The sequence below is a fragment of the Chiloscyllium plagiosum genome, unplaced genomic scaffold (genome assembly GCF_037043375.1).
Source record: "Chiloscyllium plagiosum isolate Xiang-an unplaced genomic scaffold, Cpla_swu_hap1 HiC_scaffold_9, whole genome shotgun sequence".
Classification (NCBI taxonomy): domain Eukaryota; kingdom Metazoa; phylum Chordata; class Chondrichthyes; order Orectolobiformes; family Hemiscylliidae; genus Chiloscyllium; species Chiloscyllium plagiosum.
The window spans coordinates 80617358-80636064 of record NW_028270147.1 but is presented as its reverse complement, the minus strand read 5'-3'; the positions used below and the strand labels follow the sequence as shown (position 1 = coordinate 80636064).

General features: G+C 41.6%; 1 protein-coding gene across 3 annotated transcripts in view; it reads left to right on the top strand.

Moving 5' to 3' along the window:
• The window catches only part of nos1apa (nitric oxide synthase 1 (neuronal) adaptor protein a), a 386732-nt gene that overhangs the window by 188953 nt on the left and 179072 nt on the right, over positions 1-18707 (top strand). For 2 of the 3 annotated variants that reach the window (XM_043699831.2, XM_087990864.1), the window contains exons 3-5: positions 300-392; positions 5126-5197; positions 12055-12113. In XM_043699831.2, the coding sequence (XP_043555766.2) occupies positions 300-392; positions 5126-5197; positions 12055-12113 (224 nt within the window). The remainder of the gene's footprint in view (positions 1-299; positions 393-5125; positions 5198-12054; positions 12114-18707) is intronic. The other variant, XM_043699832.2, reaches the window with a different exon arrangement.

The following is an 18707-nucleotide window of genomic DNA, read 5'->3' as shown; positions in this document are numbered from 1 at the left end:
ATAAATCCACCCATCCAGCCATCCATGGACAAATGCCTTCATCCAGTGGCACTGTCACTTTGAAAAGCCCTGGATAAAAACTTGTGACTTACCAAAACTGCAGCGCTAGATATTGGCACATGCTCTGCCACTGCTATTTATCGTTTGAAAGTGGAATATTGGGAAGGGAATCACAAGATTGTTTAAACTTTCAGGGGAAATGATGAAAGCAGTTGTCTCCATATATTTCCTGATGGTTAAAAATAACATAACTTGCTGCTACTTGCATAACAGAGTTGCTCCGTTTGTTTTTATTTCAGTATGAATTCAAAGCCAAGAACATCAAGAAAAAGAAAGTGAATATAATGGTGTCAGTGGATGGTGTCAAAGTTCTTCTCAGGAAGAAGAAGAAGGTAAGTTGACCTTGAGCGATCTTTTGAAGTGTTGATTTACAGCGAGGTCGGTGCCCTGGAGCATGCAGTCACCATCCATTACTGAAGATTCATACTTTCTGCTTTCCTTGGTTCAGTGGGTGCAGTTAGATGCAGCCTGCTAAGGAGTTTATTCATTTACAATAGCCATGGCTGCTCAGATGTCTGACCCCCTCTGTGTATTTCTCGGAATCTGCTTTGGCTGCTGACAGAACTCATAAAGCCTCCATCCTCCGATGTGGTGCTGATTGAATGTGACATCTGTTTACGCTTGCCACTACCTATCTAGTAGGTCTGCAAAGGGGTGAGATTGTTAGTGGTGGCTGTGATTTAGAAGCAATGGTTAACCATTACAATGGGCACTTGGGGCTGGTGGTGGCTTCAGGTTTTTCAATCAAGCCAAATTAAATTTTTGCCGTAGCATAAGTCCTGCCAGCTGCCCAGGGGGGCTGGTTTTGGACCAGGATGTGCAGTTGGTTTTCAAACAGAATGCAGTTTAGCCTCTCCTCAGCCTGGATGTCTGAGGCCTAAGTGAGCCAGTTGTTAAACTATCCCACCTTCCCAGTTTTCGATCTTTGTTATCCTGTTGTCTGATCCGTCAGACATCCTGATTGAAGGGGTCTACCATCAACTTCATCTTGAGGTGTTCTGCCTTCCATTGATGGTGTTGCATTAAATAGAGATGGAAGACCACTCTCTCTCCATAACTTGATGCTGGGTCTATTTGTAGTTAAAGATCCAGCTCCCAGCTTTCCTCTTTTCCTTTCCTGCTCCTCCGCCAACACTCATAATGTGGGCGCATGAAATCCAGGGCCAATGTAAAGAGTCTGTTGGCCTTTTTTACGTGAGACAGGAACTAGGTCTTTCCTGGAAAAACCTTACAGCATCAAATGTAAAAGCAGGAGTAGGCCATTCAGCCCCTTTTTGGCCTGTTCCACCATTCAGTAAAACCATGGCTATTCTGATTGTGGCCTTACTAAACTGCCTAGTCTCATAGCCCTTAGCTCCCTTGCAAATCAAACATCAAAGCCGTCGGGGATAGAGAATTCCAGAGTTTAATTACCCACTGCGAGACAAAATCACTACTCAGATCCACTTTTAAATGGAGATCCCTTATGCTAAAACTGTGTCTTTCTAATTTTTCGTTTTCCCATGAGGAGAAATAACTTTTCAGAATCTACTGTGTCAAGTTCACTTAGAATTCTATGTTTCAGTAAGACTGCTTCTCACTCTTCTGAACTCACAGTAAAAGCCTAATCTGCTTGACCTTTCACCATTAAACAAAGTGGTCATCTCAGGAGACAACCTCCAGGAACTTTTTCCAAGCTTCCAAAGACCTACCTGCCGAAAAGCCCTGTTCAGTTGTAGCAGGACGTTTCTACTTCACTCTTATTGCAATAAAGACCAATATTCCATTCACTTTTCTAATTATTTTCTGAATCTGCATATTAATCATTCGTGTATGAGGACATTGAGATCCCTCTCCACTGTAAGACTGTATAGTCTATCTCCATTTAAATAATCGGATTTTCTATTCTTTTGATGAAAGTGCCGAACTTCTCATTTTCATAATTTATACTTCATCTACCATATGGTCACCTACTCACTTCATCTATCACAATCCCGTTGCAAACTCTTTCCATCCTTCTCATAACTTACTTTCCCTCCCTGTCTTCATCATCAATAAATCGTGCTACATTGTAATTAATAAAAATTATCAACACTAGTCCCTTGTACCCAACCAGCAAAGCTGTTCTCCCTGCCACCCCTCCGCTCCAACCACCACCACCACCAAACAGAAACCTGATTGATTGTCCTGGAGCAAAGATCAGGAGAATCCTCCCTGTTAGTTTTATATCTGGTTTTGCTGAAACATACATTGTTTGTTTGAGAGCAGTACTTTGAAAAGTTGCATTACAGAAGGTACATTTGCAACACCCAATGGGAATCAACAAGATCATGTCATAGTGAAACATTAAAATGCAGGCTGTTCCAGCAAGAAAACCAGACCCAAAGGTGGCTTCTATAAAATTATAGTGTCCTTTTTATGTGAATGGTGTGTGATTGTACTGGAAGCAAATCTATAACATACAGCTCTTATTAACTGAAATGTGCATGTTCTTTCTGAATGGTTAATTGTAATTTACTTCAAGCCTGCAAAGGTAAGAAATGCACTAGTTAGTGGTCAGAATGACCTGTGGCCCATTGCTTTTGGTCTTTAAAGCCGTGATGGGAACTTGAAGACAGGGAAATGTTTGTAATCAGTACAGGCTTGTGATCCCTGATGTTTCTCTTTATTTTAAATTTTTATTACTAACAAATGTTAGCCTAAAGTAGCCATTGGATGCAGCAGTGGGGACCCTTTACAGGAACCCTTTGTACATATTGGCACTTCTATTTAAAAGCAGTGCCTAAGTTAACCTGCACCACCGTTCTTGTATGAGCTGTGAAAACATGAGAAAGAAGGAAGCTGCTATCCTTTGCAAACTTCTCCTTTTTTTTTCTTGGTATTGATTTGATGCCGATGGTCAGCTGGAAGCTTTCAATCCACATTTGCGAAACTCTGCCTGATCATTCCTGGGCTACCTGCCTCCCTGTGTTGGTTACACAGTCAATATTTCCTGACAAGAAGAACTTTAATGAGCGTCAAAGGGAATTCCATTATCTCTGTCAGAGGGATGATGCATCAGCAGATGTCCATTATTGTCATGCTTGCCCAGTACAAGTGCATACATGAGTTGAAGAATCTGGAATATGGGAAGTAGTCTGAGTACGTGCCTCAAAGTATACAATGTGTATCTTTAAAAATCAACTCCACTATGAAAAAACCCAGTCTCCTCAAAGCACACCACCTGGGAGAACAGTGCTATCATTGCTACAAAACTCTTGGGGTTGGACATCAGAGTAGCCCTAATTCAATTTATATTTGAGCAAGACTCCTTTTAGCAAAGGAGTGTTCAACACTTTACTTTCTCTGTCCTGGTAGAGTATTCAACACTTTACTTTCTCTGCCCTACAAAGGCCTTTGAAGGATTCCTGTAATTAGGTTGCTGGGAAATGTATAGAGGTGGACTCACGTGAATCTTTTCCTTCATTCTGTTTTATCACTTGTATCAAGTAGGTAGAGGTTTATGGTAGCACTTCAAACTAGGCCACACTATGAGATTGACGTGTTATGGCACAGTTTCTTCAGGTGGGTTCCAGTGCCATGCTAACAGCTGAACTGGAACTTGGAGGGAAAGGGGTCCGAGAGTGACCACAAAAATGCGAGCTCCAGTTGTTGCTGTATTCCCACTTTTAACATCACAGGATTTTGACTGCCGATGAGATTCACTCTGGATCCTGGTGGGAGTGGAGTTAATCAGTGTCAGTTGGGGTCCCATGATGCATGTGGCCCTGATGTCTTTTTAAGCCAGTTCTGAATGGAGTGGCTGTGATTGTTGGTGAAAGAATCAAGAAGAGACTTTCAAGGGGCTTGTCCCATCCACCTGCGAATTCAGTGCAATTTCCTTTTATTGCTCTAACTTGAAGTTTGTTGGACTTGATGCAGTCCTCCTGTAGAGAAGCACCTCAGTGCAACTATATCAGAGTACACCGATTTTGACACATGTAATCTCACACTGACTTTGTACTAATAAATTGGAAGTGTTATTTTTATGCCAACAACAGTTGTATAGCTGGGTATGTAAAAGAACAGCGTGAATATTTGGGAGGACCCTGGGGGAAGAAGTACAATGCATTTAGTCCTAAATTATCTTCACGGAAATACCACCATATTTTGTTACATTCTGTAGTTTGGACTTTTTATTGGATACTGCACTTCCTTCAGAAGCAAATCAAAAAGTGTACCAAATTTGCAAGTAACTTTCAAAATCTTGAGTGACAAGTTCACTGCTCAATTGTGTCCACTGGTGTAAAGTGGCACGGTGTGTTTTAAAGGAATGTACTTATCAATCAAAGATCTTGAGATCCTCTTTGCTTTCCGAAGACTTGACGACAAACCACTTTAGAATTACAACTTTTATGTTGCTCATAAGGAATCGGACCGCTTCAGCAGCATAATGCTGAACAGAGTGCAGACTTGTTTGGGCAAGAGTTTGAATTTAGTCATATGGATCTAGTGAGAAGGAATTTCAGTGGCTTATCAGACTCTGCTCTTATTGGATGGGATTGATGCTGTTTGCTGCTCATTTGCTAAGGTAATGAGTGAAGCTGAGGTTTGGGTTAGTCTTTCTGCCCCCTGGCTACTGCCATGTTTTAGACCTATTGAGACCTTTTGCAACTGTTTGCATCTTCGTGTTTTCTGAAGGTGGAGGAAAAATTGATTGAATTCCTATTTGGAAAAACAAAAACACAAGTTCAGGTTGTAATTCGCTTTGCTGCAAGAATGGAAATTTTTTTTTCTCATTTTTAACATGAGTGAGTTTTCATTAATACAAGAGGCGAGCTGTTCCTAACTTTATTTTTTTGGAAATATCATTTCCTGTGAAATGGATTCCTCTCCAAGCACTGAGAATCTATTCAAAGTAATGCATGAATTAATGTATTTGTTGGCTAGCCATTGCTGTGTTTCAGCATTATGTGCATTTTTGCTGAGCTCTTTTTCTTTGTAGTGCATTAACAGTCTACAATAGGAAGGAGAATTTTTGTTCTGATTTCTGAGTGCTTTCCTATTTTGGATTATTAATTGCTTTGTTGATTATTGTACACTTCAGATGACCAAGAGTCTAGAAGCTAAGGATGAGGACAGGAGAGTGACCCCGACTTCATTCTGGATGACTCTCCTTGTAAGTTGCCTTGCAATATTAATTTTTATGCTATTTTACAGATGCTTTAATTTGAATATTTGTTTGAAGCAAGTTTCAATATGTGTACTTCATTATAAAAGACAAAGAAATCTGCATTTATGCAGCACCTTTCAAGAACACAGGAAAACCCAAAGAACAGCATCTGGACCAGATGGGCCAATGGGCTGAGAAGTGGCAGATGGAGTTTAATTCAGATAAATGTGAGGGGCAGCATTTTGGGGAAGCAAATCTTAGCACGACTTATACACTTAATGGTAAGGTCCTAGGGAGTGTTGCTGAACAAAGAGACCTTGGAGTGCAGGTTCATAGCTCCTTAAAAGTGGAGTTGCAGGTAGATAGGATGGTGAAGGCGGCATTTGGTATGCTTTCCTTTATTGGTCAGAGTATTGAGTACAGGAGTTAGGAGGTCATGTTGCGGCTGTACAGGACATTGGTTAGGCCACTGTTAGAATATTGCGTGCAATTCTGGTCTCCTTCCTATCGGAAAGATGTTGTGAAACTTGAAAGGGTTCAGAAAAGATTTACAAGGATGTTGCCAGGGTTGGAGGATCTGAGCTACAGGGAGAGGCTGAACAAGCTGGGGCTGTTTTCCCTGGAGTGTCGGACGCTGAGGGGTGACCTTATAGAGATTTACAAAATTGAGGGACATGGATAGGATAAATAGACAAAGTCTTTTCCCTGGGGTTGGGGAGTCCAGAACTAGAGGGCACAGGTTTAGGGTGAGAGGGCAAAGATATAAAAGGGACCTCAGGGGCAACTTTTTCACGCAGAGGGTGGTACGTGTATTGAATGAGCTGCCAGAGGAAGTGATGGAGGCTGGTACAATTGCAACATTTAAGAGGCATTTGGATGAGTATATGAATAGGAAGGGTTTGGAGGGATATGGGTCGGGTGCTGACAGGTGGGACTAGATTGGGTTGGGATATCTGGTCGGCATGGACGGGTTAGACTGAAGGGTCTGTTTCCATGCTGTACATCTCTATGACTCTATGAACTTTGCGCCCAACCAAGCATATTTTTTGCAGTGTGGTCATTATTGTGTAAGAAATGTAGTTCCTATTTTGCACACTGCAAGATCCCACAAATGCATTGATCAGATCATCAGTTTCAGTGATGTTGCTTGTAGTATAAGTATGAAACCAGAAAAGCAGACAGGCTTTGTGATGATTGCAATAAGGTGATTTTTGGAGAGAGAATACACATTGAATTTTTTTGATGGATTGTCAGAAGTACTCTGTGCTATTAATAATAGGCTGAGGAATTGTAGCTGAGAATTAATGAGGTACCCAAGTGAGGGATCAATCTTTGAGTTGCTGCTAGTTTGGTAGAAGAGGTACAGAGTAGTGGTAAGAAGAAAAGCAGTTGGGCACTCTTTACTTGTCACGGTGTTTTGCTTATTTGCTTCAATGGATTGCTGTAAAGTTGTTAAATGGTGAGGCTAACAAGCCACTTATCAGAGATTTTAACAAGTTTAAAAACTACAACTACTGTGAACTGGAAACCAAGTAGCCTTGAATTTTGCAATTGAAATGGAATCCCAAGTCACTAATTCAGCAGGCAGTGAACATACAGATTTAAAGAAGTAAGTTCACCAACTGAATCTACTGCTAAATGCTTTAAAAACAGTGATCACAAGTAACATGCATATGTAAAAGACCTGTCTCCTAATTTGAATTCCTCAAGTCAATCTTGGAGTTAGTTTACTAACTTATTTGCAATCTTGCAGCTGTCCTTACAGGAACCAACTTTGTCAGCCATAATCTTTCTTTCCTCAAAAACTGTATTGCATTCACAAAAATTGCAGAACTTTTGGGCGGCACGGTGGTTAGCACTACTGCCTCACAGCACCAGAGACCCGGGTTCAATTCCCGCCTCAGGCGATTCTCTGTGTGGAGTTTGCACATTCTCCCCATGTCTGCGTGGGTTTCCTCCAGGTGCTCTGGTTTCCTCCCACAGTCCAAAAATGTACAGGTTAGGTGAATTGGCCATGCCAAATTGCCCGTAGTGTTAGTGAAGGGGTAAATGCAGGGGAATGGGTCTGGGTGGGTTACGCTTCGGCGGTTCGGTGTGGACTTGTTGGGCTGAAGAGCCTGTTTCCATACTGTAAGTAATCTAATCTAATCTAATGCCATAAGAGTTCAATTTGGATGTTACCAGAGGAAGTGATGGAGGCTGGTATAATTGCAACATTTAAGAGGCATTTGGATGGGTATATGAATAGGAAGCGTTTGGAGGGGTATGGGCCGGGTGCTGGCAGGTGGGACTAGATTGGGTTGGGGTATCTGGACGGCATGGACAGGTTGGACCAAAGGGTCTGTTTCTATGTTGTACATCTCTGACTCTATGACTCTAGATGCCTGAAAGCAATTGCACTTATGAATGGTAATTACAACATACATTCCATGGCAAAGATATCACGAGAGGGGTTTTACTCTGTTTCCTCAGAATATTACAGCAGGTGGATATGTGTGGACATTAGACTGTGGCTCTTTGAGCTTTTGCAGTGGCTGCCCTCAGCTTTAGTGCATTCTGGAGCTTGGAATGTGTCTCTCCGCAACATTCGTTAATGTACAACTCTTTGTACTGGAAGACTAGCTAGTTTCAGGTAGAACAAAAAATATCTTCCATTGAGTTGATGGTCTTTCAGCAGCAGTTATTGCTTATCTCTCTTGCTGAGGAGCCCGGAGTCCTGTTTGGGGACGAACCTGGACAAAACCAACTGCATCCCTTTGCATAGGTACACACTAACAGGAGGTCCCACCATCAGCCAGTTTGAGGTCAGTGCCTGTGGAAAGTGGTGAAACCCTGGGCATGCAGGAAGGATCTGTTGGAAAGAGCTCTTCCCATCACTAGTCAAGCTGCACCTTAGTGTCTGTTTGTAATCTCTGACAATGAGGCATTCAGTCAAATGACGTTGACAGGCTGCTCAGGAAGCAATCCAAAAGAATCTACCCTCTCCTTTTCCCACAGAGCTTCAGGTTTATGTCCTGACCAGCAGATGGACATGTGGTCAAAGTGTTATTTTTTTTCTGCATGGAGGGGCAGGTGTATGATCCAAATGCCTGCATCATTTTACAGCAACTTGAACAGGTCCATCCATCACAACATTGGGAAGAGATAGATCTTTAGCACACAGTGACAGTGGATGTTTGTGTACTGAGGGTATACACAAAGTTTCATATGCCCTCCTATAATCCAAGCTGATGTTAACACTGGACCTGTCCAGTTCCAGAGCAAAACCTGGCTTTGTCCGACCATTAGTTTTATTTTTGATATTTGTTTATCTTGTCAATTACTAAACGTCTTCAAGAGAGGCTTTCAATGAGCTTTCAACAAAAGGACATCAATGTTTATTACAGACCAAAGGGAACAAAAAGGAGCTATAAAGATTCAACCCTTTAACCTTCCACAGCAACTTTGGACCCTCATACCTAGTGAAGAGTCCCCTGTCTTCACTTGAAAATGAATTGTTCAGATGGCATGGTAATAGGTTTCTGGAACCATCACCTTACTGATGGCTAAACACCTTTAAGCGGCCAAAGACACACGGGTTTTCCCGACGCTCAGCTCCCATCAGGTTTATGCTTCAGGAGTTTTCATCTAAGCTTATCAGGACCTTTTCTTCCCAACCTGACTTTTTATAGACTGTTGAAGCAACAGCGCCTTTCTGCTTTAATTGCCTGAGCTTTTGAATGGTTTTGTCTTTCTGTGATACTGGACACTTGTCACTAGTCAATGCAGGTTTCTAAAATCTCCACTACTCTGTCCACTGAACTGTCCACCTCAAGATCTTTCAAGGCTGTAAACTCTGACATAACAAATCCAAAATGAAACTACAGCCATGTCTCCTGTACCTAACGCAGACAATGCAGCAATACAAATCAACATCAAGAAATGCATGGTTCTGTTCATCTTGGAATGATTCCAAATAATAGTAACATTATATCTTGAAGTTTCACCACAAGCCCCACATACATCTGGGCAACAAAATGAAGGAGACATCAGATACATTACTTCCATCCTTGTCTACAGATTTGTACGTTATGTCCCTATGGATAAGGTTGCTTCTCAACATCCAGGTAAGGTAGATGGAAGTCACAACCAACAATGTACTAAATGTGGAACTAGGGAGAGCAGGAGTGCTCTTCTCACCCCTCCCCCTCCCCCACCCCCAGTTCATAAGCAGTGGACTCCACCCTACCGTCTTGTTTGTTTGTTTAATTTTTTTTCTCCAGCTAGCCAATTGATTGCTCTCACGATGGGGCACATCCTCGGCCCAGTTTCTTTGTGTCATGCTCTCTGTCTTTCTCTTGTTGTCTCTCTTTCCTGTAATTTTGCCCAAGGCCTAATATTATGGGAAACCCGACCCTTAACCGTCAGATGGAGTGTCAATCATGACACTCATCCAGTTTCCCACCACACTGGTTATAGACACTTACTCTACCCTGCCATACATTTAACCAGGATTGTAGGAACATTTTGTCCATGTGATCAGCAATCTAAGGTATTTCACCTCTTCTTTTTTTAGGCAGTAAACATTTCACCACCATCTCTTCACCTCCCCTAACCACCATCAAAAAATATTTTTGTCAAAGGCAGCACATGCTGGAGAATATTCAGCGATCAGCTCCCTAATAACGACACCAAAGACCTTGAATTGTTGATCAAGTGGACAGTACACTCATATAATCCTGGTTAATGAAGGAGGATTTTGGATTTCCATATGTGTTCTTACATATAACTGCCTTGGCAGTTCTACCAGTTTCAGTCTGCACTGATGATATTGGTGCCAAGCACAACAAATAATGTTGAGAACTGCTTGAGGTTTGGACCCAATATCCAGTTTACCAGCACAAAAATACCAGTTGACTAATTGTGCTGACAGAAATTAATGTAGTGCCTTGCATATCTCTGGGATATCCCAAGGTTCAATATACTAAATGAAGTGACATCATGAAGTGCGTTCATTATTGGAATGTGGAAAAAGTATCGATGAAATGAATTATTTACATTGGCAGATTTGTGGGTAATGATATAAAGACAATTAATAGACAATTTATAGCTACTTATTTGAGTCCTTCTTGTTTTCTTCGTCGGTCTCAGGTCTTCAATTTATATGTTTACATTACTGGTTATTCTCAAAGCCTTGAGAGATTAGATTTTCTAAAGCTCGTAAGCTCATAGTGCATGATCTCGAAATCTCTCTTGTACATCAGTATTTTCACAAAGAATAATATCTTGGATTAGGGCGCATCCAAGTAACAGTGGTATTGAAAAATGAGGTTTTCTATATGGTATGTAAATTTGGCCGTTTATTTGGATCAAAGTAATAAATCTGTGGATTTTTTGTTGGAATTTTACAAAAACTTTGTTCTACAAACAAACTTCGGATGAAAAAATTAATAACACTATTATTCAGGAAAGGGGGAGACACAAAGCAGGAATCAATATGCTCATTAACTTCAAATTTCCTCCCAGGAAAGTTGCCAGATTCCATTATTAAGGAGGTTGTAGCAGGAGACTTAGAAAATCATAATGGGGTCAGGCAGAGTGAGTATGTTTGTTTTTGAAAGGGAAGTTGTGTTTCCTTAATTTATTAGAGACTTTCGAGCAGATAAAAGGCGGGGGGGATCAAGGGAAGCTGGAGATGTAGCATGCTTGGCTATTCAAAGTGCCACATCAAAGGTTACACAGCAAAATAAAAGCTCACTGTATACCATGTCCACATGAATAAATGATGTGGAGGTGCCAGTGTTCGACCAGAGTGGACAAAGTCAACAGTCACATGACACCGGGTTAAAACCCAACATGTTTATTTGAAATCTCAGGCTTTCGGAGCATTGCTTCTTCATCAGATGGAGTTGCATCTAACATGGATGAAGGATTGGGTATGCTGACAGGAAGTAGAGAATAGAAATAAAAATAAAATTTTTAAGTTGACCAGCTGTGATCAGTGGCATGGCAGAGAGGTCAGTGGTGTGGCTTCAACTATTAACAGTCTAAATGGATAATTTGGATGTAGGATTAAATGTACAGTTGCTAAATTTGCTGATGATGGCAAGATAAGGAACAAAGTAACTTGTGGAGAGGAGTTAAGAGTCTATAAAGGAACATAGAGGAAAATTTAGCAGTAAGCATATAATGTGGGACGATGTAAACTTGCCCACTTTGGCAAGATGAATGGAGGAGCAGTTTGCAATTTTTAAATGGAGAGAGATTGGAGAATGTGCAGGTACAGACTGATCTGGATTTCCTGGCACATGAACTACAAAAAATAAAGATAGCTTGCAGGCACAGCAAGTGATTAGGAAGGCAAATGGCATGTTAGCATTTATTGCCAGGGGAATGGAATATAAAAGTAAGGGCATTTTATTGCAGTTACATAGAGTCTTGGGAGAGATAATACCTGGACTACTATTTACATTTTTTTTTGGGCAGGGGAGACATGAGATTGCATTAGGAGTTCAATTGTGTTTTACAAAATTCAATGATTTTGTGGTCACCTTTACCAAGTCCAGTTTTGACTACCAAAGTTATTAATGGAACATAAATCCCTCTTTATACCACGATGGGATTTGATCCCATGAAATCAGATCCTCGGGATTACAAGTCCAATGCCATTACCGCTCTGCCACTACCCCGCTTTAATTGTCATTTATAATCTTATATTCAAATCCTATGGGATTCAGAGTAACATGGCATTTTCATGTATGAGTTTCACTCAAAATGTGTACATTTTCCAAAGAACTAAATGCTACAGCATATCTGACACTTGCAGGTTAAGTTGACAATGTTATCACTGCTAAAATATTTTGCTTTTTTTCTCTTATCTTCAGAAGAAAGAATGGACCTGGGATGAGAGCAAGATGTTGATTATGCAGGATCCTATCTACAGGTGAGTCAATGCTTCAAGTGAGCAGCAGTTCTGTGAGTGTGTGAATGGGCTGGAAGTGAACCCAGAAGAATTCAAAGTTCATGGGGACCAAATAGGTGTTCCATAGCAAACTGCTGCATGACCAGGCTTTGACTGGCTTATTATCACAGATAGGATTCTTCTGTCAGGTTTCAAAATGCATTAAAATACAGTTTTCTGGCAGTTGTATCTATTGAGGATGGGTCAGTTCAGTAGGTTCATGTTTTTGAAGAGATGTGTTTAATTCCCGGAAGTATTCAGTGTGTTGTAGTTGCCATGGGAATGCACAAATGTTCCAGCCATGCATATAAAGAATTGCAATGTTTTTCAGCTGTAGGATGTTGAGGAATGTCAGTATTTTATTTTAAATCAGACCTGAACTCTGCTTCATGGAATCTGCTAGCAAAAGTAACACATCTCTACAGGACATTCACTGTCTTAAATTTTTATAACTTTGGATGTATCCAGATACCTGCTTGTTTGTTTGTTTGTTTGTGTAAAGTATTTGAGCATTCATCAATGTAAGGAAATCATAGTACAGAACGTTGCCTTTTCCCACTTAGTATGCATATACACACCTACACGCGCCCTTGCATAAATGCATGTATGCATTCCGCTGCACATTTACACAAACGCTCACCCCTCCAAATGCACAGCATAGGTGTGCGCCGTACCCTGGCACACATGCTTGATCACACGCGCGCAACCCCGCACGCTCGTTTGCAAGTGCGCACACACCATCGCACACACTCATGCCCTCGCCTGTGCACGCACACACACACACACCCTAACACGCATACCCCCAAATCCTGATCATGGAAGCCCTATCCATGGGAATGGTCTGATGCAGTCAGAAGCAGGATGGTCTGAGGATGTTGAAGAGTTGAGCAGGAGACTTGGCTTGTGGAGAGGTGGAAGTAGCTCAATACCTGGCTAATCTTCAGCTCTTTGTACAGACCAGGAGCTTAAACAAAATTTGAATTTCTAGTGAGGGACTGAAATGGTCATACGACAAAATTTCAAGTTTTAGTCTTTTATTAGAGCAAGCTTACAAAAAACAACATTGCTTACTGGAGTAGTGTTTAAGCAACGTATGTTGCAAACTGTAGAAAAGCTTCCCATTAACTTCAGAAGCAACTGAAAATTAAACCTCTTGGGTATACCGTACTCTGAAGCGGACACTTTACTCTCCAGGAACTGCTCAAAGAGATTCCTAGCACCCAAGAGCTTGTTCCTTTCTTTTCCCTTCCCATTTGGGTCACTCCTAATCCCAGAACTGACTTTCAAGATGTGGGGTGAATTGGAGAGTCTTCCCTCTACACAAAGCTAAGTGAATCTTGTAGCTGTGTTCTGAACCATTATAAACTTGGTCACTTTAATTCGAGTGTCTACTCTCTCCTGCATTCTGTGCTGTATACTGTAGGTAGTTGCTACCTCTATCACCCTTCTTCTGTGTTCCCCTTTGGAAGTCCTTCTCCATGGACCTGGTATCTGAGTATCAAGTGAACATAATTCGAAATCATTATACAGTCGGCAATTACAAGTATTGCAAAACTTGACATTCCTAACACTGTGCTGGAAGTTGATACTAACTGTCTATCTGCTGTCAGCACGACTGTTCTGGTCAAAATGTGAAGACCTTGCACCTTCCAATAAAACAACCTGAGCCTCCTTTTAACATCCAGCTACAGGTACAGTGGCTCAGTGGTTATCACTGCTGCCTCACAGCACCAGGGACTTGGGTTCAAATCCACCCTTGGGTGACTGTGTGGAGTTTGTACATTCTCCCTGTGTCTGCGTGGGTTTCCTCCGGATGCTCCGGTTTCCTCCCACAGCCCAAAGATGTGCAGGATAAGGTGGATTGGCCATTCTAAATTGCCCATAGTGTTCAGGGCTGTGTAAATTAGGTGGATTAGCTGTAGAAAATGCAGGGATGGGTTGATCTGACGGAATGCTCTTGGAGGGTTGATGTAGACTTGTTGGGCTGAATGGCCTGTTTCCGTACTGTAGGGATTCTATAAAGCCCTGTCTCTTTGATTAAACATTTGGTCATCTGCCTCAGTGTATCCTCTTTTTTTTGTCTATGTGCCATGGTTTAACTGATTGAAGCACCTCGCCATATTTTCTTTTCTGGAAGTTGCTGTGTAAATGCAAAGAATGCAATTCATATGAAACCTTCTGTTTGTTTAAACTTTTCATTAATCACTTCAAAGCAGCGTTGTTATTTGAATTGATAACAGCGGCTGGTTAAGTGCTTCAGTTTTGTCAATAAACCTGCTTATTTTCTGAAGTTCATCACCTTATTAAGAAACAGGGTAAATTGTGGAAATCCTGTTACTAAGGTAACTAAACATCTCTGTTGTCAGAGCATCATAAACTGGTTCATGGATGGGGTTGGGGGGGTGGGGAAAGAAGGCTTGGCTTTGTGTGCTGGTAGTTTTATTCAACAGACAGGAAAAGTACTGAGAGAAAATTCACAAATTAAGTCAGTACCTTGTCACATCTTCCAGAGATAGCCTAGAGTGCTTTGGGTACAATAAATTATGAGAATGCTACAATATAGGTAAGTGTTTGCACACAGAAAGATCCCATACAGGTGAGCAATGCGTTTTATCTATTTTTGTTCTTCTTGTCTGAATCTCATCGCGGCTCAATGTGAGACCAATAGCCTATTGAAGGAAAATTCTGTTTTTTTTTACCCCTGTGTTTGAAAGTGAGAAACACCAAGTGAAAAAAATTGGACTTGTGTTGATGTCTGTGGGCATAGTTTGTAACCATGCTTTAATTGGATTTCCCTTTAAGTAAAAACAGATGGCCATATCAACAAGGAATTCTAATCTCACTCTTCGTGACTTTTTTTTCTAATCAACACTGCTGGCTTTTTGTACAGATCTGAACTCTGCTTTCACTGTGCCAAAACCATCGGCTGGTATGAGTTCAGATGAAACCAAGTAAATTCACCCAACCCTACAAACGTAAATGCTATACCAAATCATGTTGCCTTAATGACAGTATTTCAATCATCTACATCTGCCTGTATATATTACCTGACTTGCTGATGGTTTCCAACATTTTCTGCTTTTTATTTTATTCCTGATGTCCAGCTGTCTTGCTTTTGTTTAGATATAACAGAGTTTCTCCTCAATGGATTAAAAATATTTCAGAATTAAATCTATAAGCAGCATATGTATTCTGTCCAGCTCTGTAGTTCCATGATGCAATTGGTCTAGCTGCGCTTTGATTATAAAATAATTGTTAAGCCGTTCCATTGTGTTAACCTTCTGCAATCTAGAGCTGTCTTCCAGAATCTCACATGGATTCACGATTGTGACTCTAGGAGAGTGTGTGAGCGTGAGCGATTTGGGGAGAGAAAGAATTGACGTGGAGAGGAGCTGACTGCGAGAGAGTGGGCAGAAAATGGAGAAAAATATGGAAGGTCAAGGAGAGAGAGTAACCGAGAAAGAGAAGTTTAGACAGGGAGAGGGTAAATGAAGCCTGTGTCCAGATGAACATCTCAGACAATACACAGAAAGCATAAAATACACATCCCTATTCCCTCTGACACTTGCACTGTCTCACGCAAACATAAACTAAAAGACATCGTGTACCCTCCCCAAAGGCATTGTGGGTCAACCCACAGCACTTAGATTGCAGTGATTCAAGAAAGCAGCTCACCAATACCTTCTCAAGGGCAACTAGGGATGGGCAATAAATGTTGGCCCAGCCAGTGAAGCTCATGTTCCAGGGCTGAATAAAATAAATCTCCTGTTTTTTAAGTTGCTCCCTCTCTCTGTAACTTACTCCAAGATCGCTACACTCCTTTAGTTCCTCATGGTGGATCGGCTGAGGTCATAACAGTTTGAAATGCTGGTCACTTTAAGGCTCAAACCGAACGGCTGCAGAGATGATTGACAGCAGGTAATGTTCGTCGGGCTTTTCATTTAAGAGCCGATTTCCAGGCCCCTCTTGTGGTACAGCCCCGGGTTCAAGTCCCACCTGCAATAACATCGCTGAATAGGTTGATGAGAAAAATAGATTAATTTCTTTCTTAAAAGTTGATTTCTTCCTCCTCCTTCACATTTGGAGTCAGTGCATTGCCTTTAACTGGCTCTGCACTTACCTTTTAATCAATCGGAAAGCACGGGTGATTTACGGTTGGTGGCTAATATATGGAAAAAATACTACAGGTGGTGGGGTGAAAAACTGTTTAGTCTGTATGAGGACGGAGAAAAAAGGTGGGTGGAGAAACGAAAGAGTTGACTTCTCCACTCAGTGCAGAAAGGTTGAGCAAATCAGAGGATCTCCTCCTGGGCCTGGCTTATGTGGCCATCACCCAGCCCAGGCAGAAGGCCTTGGAGGGGATTTGATGCCTGACTGCCCCATCATCTAGGGCTACATTCATATAGTCAGAGAGATATGCAGCATAGGAACAGACTCTATGGTCCATGCCAACCAAATATCCTAAATAAAGTTAGTCCCGTTTGCCAGCACTTGGCCCATATTCCTCTCAACCTTTTCTATTAGTTCTGGTCACCGCATTATAAGAAAGATGTGGAAGCTTTGGAAAGGGTGCAGAGGAGATTTACGAGGATGTTGCCTGGTATGGAGGGAAGATCTTACGAGGAAAGGCTGAGGGACTTGAGACTGTTTTCATTGGAGAGAAGAAGGTTGAGAGGTGACTTAATAGAGACATATAAGATAATCAGAGGATTAGATAGAGTGGACAGTGAGAGCCTTTTATCCAAGAATGGTGATGGCGAGCACGAGGGGGCATAGCTTTGAATTGAGGGGTGATAGATATAGGACAGATGTCAGAGGTAGTTTCTTTACTCAGAGAGTAATAAGGGTATGGAATTCTTTGCCTGCAACAGTAGTAGATTCACCAACTTTAAGTACATTTAAGTCGTCATTGGACAAGCATATGGACATACATGGAATAGTGTAGGTTAGATGGGCTTCAGATTGGTATGACAGGTTGGTGCAACATCGAGGGCCGAAGGGCCTGTACTGCGCTGTAGTGTTCTATGTTCTATTCATGTACCCATCCAGATGCCTTTTAAATGTTGTAATTGTACCAGCCTCCACCTCTTCCTCTGGCAGCTCATTCCATACACGCACCACCCGTTGTGTGGAAAAAGTTGCTCCTTAAGTCCCTTTTAAATCTTTCCCCTCTCACCTTACCCACAGGTGTCCTTCGATTGGCAGCATGTGGTATCCAGCAATACCATTAAAGCCTTTAAAGAGAGGGTGGGCACTGTGGGGATTAGAGTGCAATATTTACCCTCTCCCCAAATCCATTTTGCTTTAATCCCTTCCCTCTTTACCCACCCCTCCCTTTTTGTTATTATCACACATGCCCTGGTTTTGTTTTGTTGAATTAGTAACATGGGTGATTGGGTGGAGCTTTTAGTTAGAACTGTGGGATTCTTCTGGCCTTTTGCAGCACAGGGGTAGTGTTATTATCTCTGGTCAAGCATGTCTGGGTTCTGGGCCTACCTGTCCAGGATATGAACTTGTCCAAACAGGTTGATTTAAAATAATAAGAGCTGACTTCTTCCCCAGTGTGTGTTGCATCTGGGCAGGGAAAAGAATAAATGAATGTGTGTGCTCTATGGTAGATTTCAAATAAGACCTCGTACATCTCAAAGTCTTTTGCTGCCTGCTTCAACATACAGATATTTGTCTGTGAAACACACAGCTCCAGACTTCATTTCCTAACTTGGGATACTCTTGACTGGACTGTTATCTCTCTGAAAGATGTGAACGCATTGCAAATCCTATTCACACAGAATGGTATCTGGTATGAGGAACTTCAGCCATCTGGGTAGATTGGTCAATATCTTTTCAATCAACCTGTTTGGCCATACTATGGCACTCAGTCCCAAGCTGCCTCGAAAGAACTTTAGACCTCTGGCCCTTAGACACTAGCACTCTGCACCCAGAATATTGTGGTAGGAGCATTCAAAAGGCAGCTTATTATTTAAATGGAGAGAGTCTCAAACTAAAAAAATCACAATGCAGAGGGATCTGGGTGTTCCTGTGCATGAAGCACACAAAGTTTATCATGCAGGTGCAGCAAGTAAATAAGAAGCCAAATGGAATTTGGGCCATTCTTGCTCGGAAGTTGGTGTTGTAAAGAAGTCTTGTTGCACCCGTGCAGACTGTTGGTGAGGACCCAGCTGGACTACTGTGTGCAGTTTTGGTCCCTGTATTTAATGACGGAATAGCCTATTTCTGTTCCTAATTCATTTGTTCTTATTACTGCTGTAAGGTAGGAAAGAGAGTAACAAATTTGCACATAGGAAATTGATGTAACCAGCAATGTAATTTTGACTAGATGATCATTTTTTTTTTTGAGATGTTGCCTGAAGGACCATTACTGTCCAGGATACTAGGCACAACTCCCCTGTTCACTTCAAAACAGTGTTATGGAACCAGCCTTTACATCAAAAATGACTATAAATTGAATGGCTGAAAACCACAGAGTTTTAAGTTTAAAAAATCACACAACACCAGGTTATTATAGTCTAAATTAGAGAGGCGCTGGAAAAGCACAGCAGTTCAGGCAGCATCCAG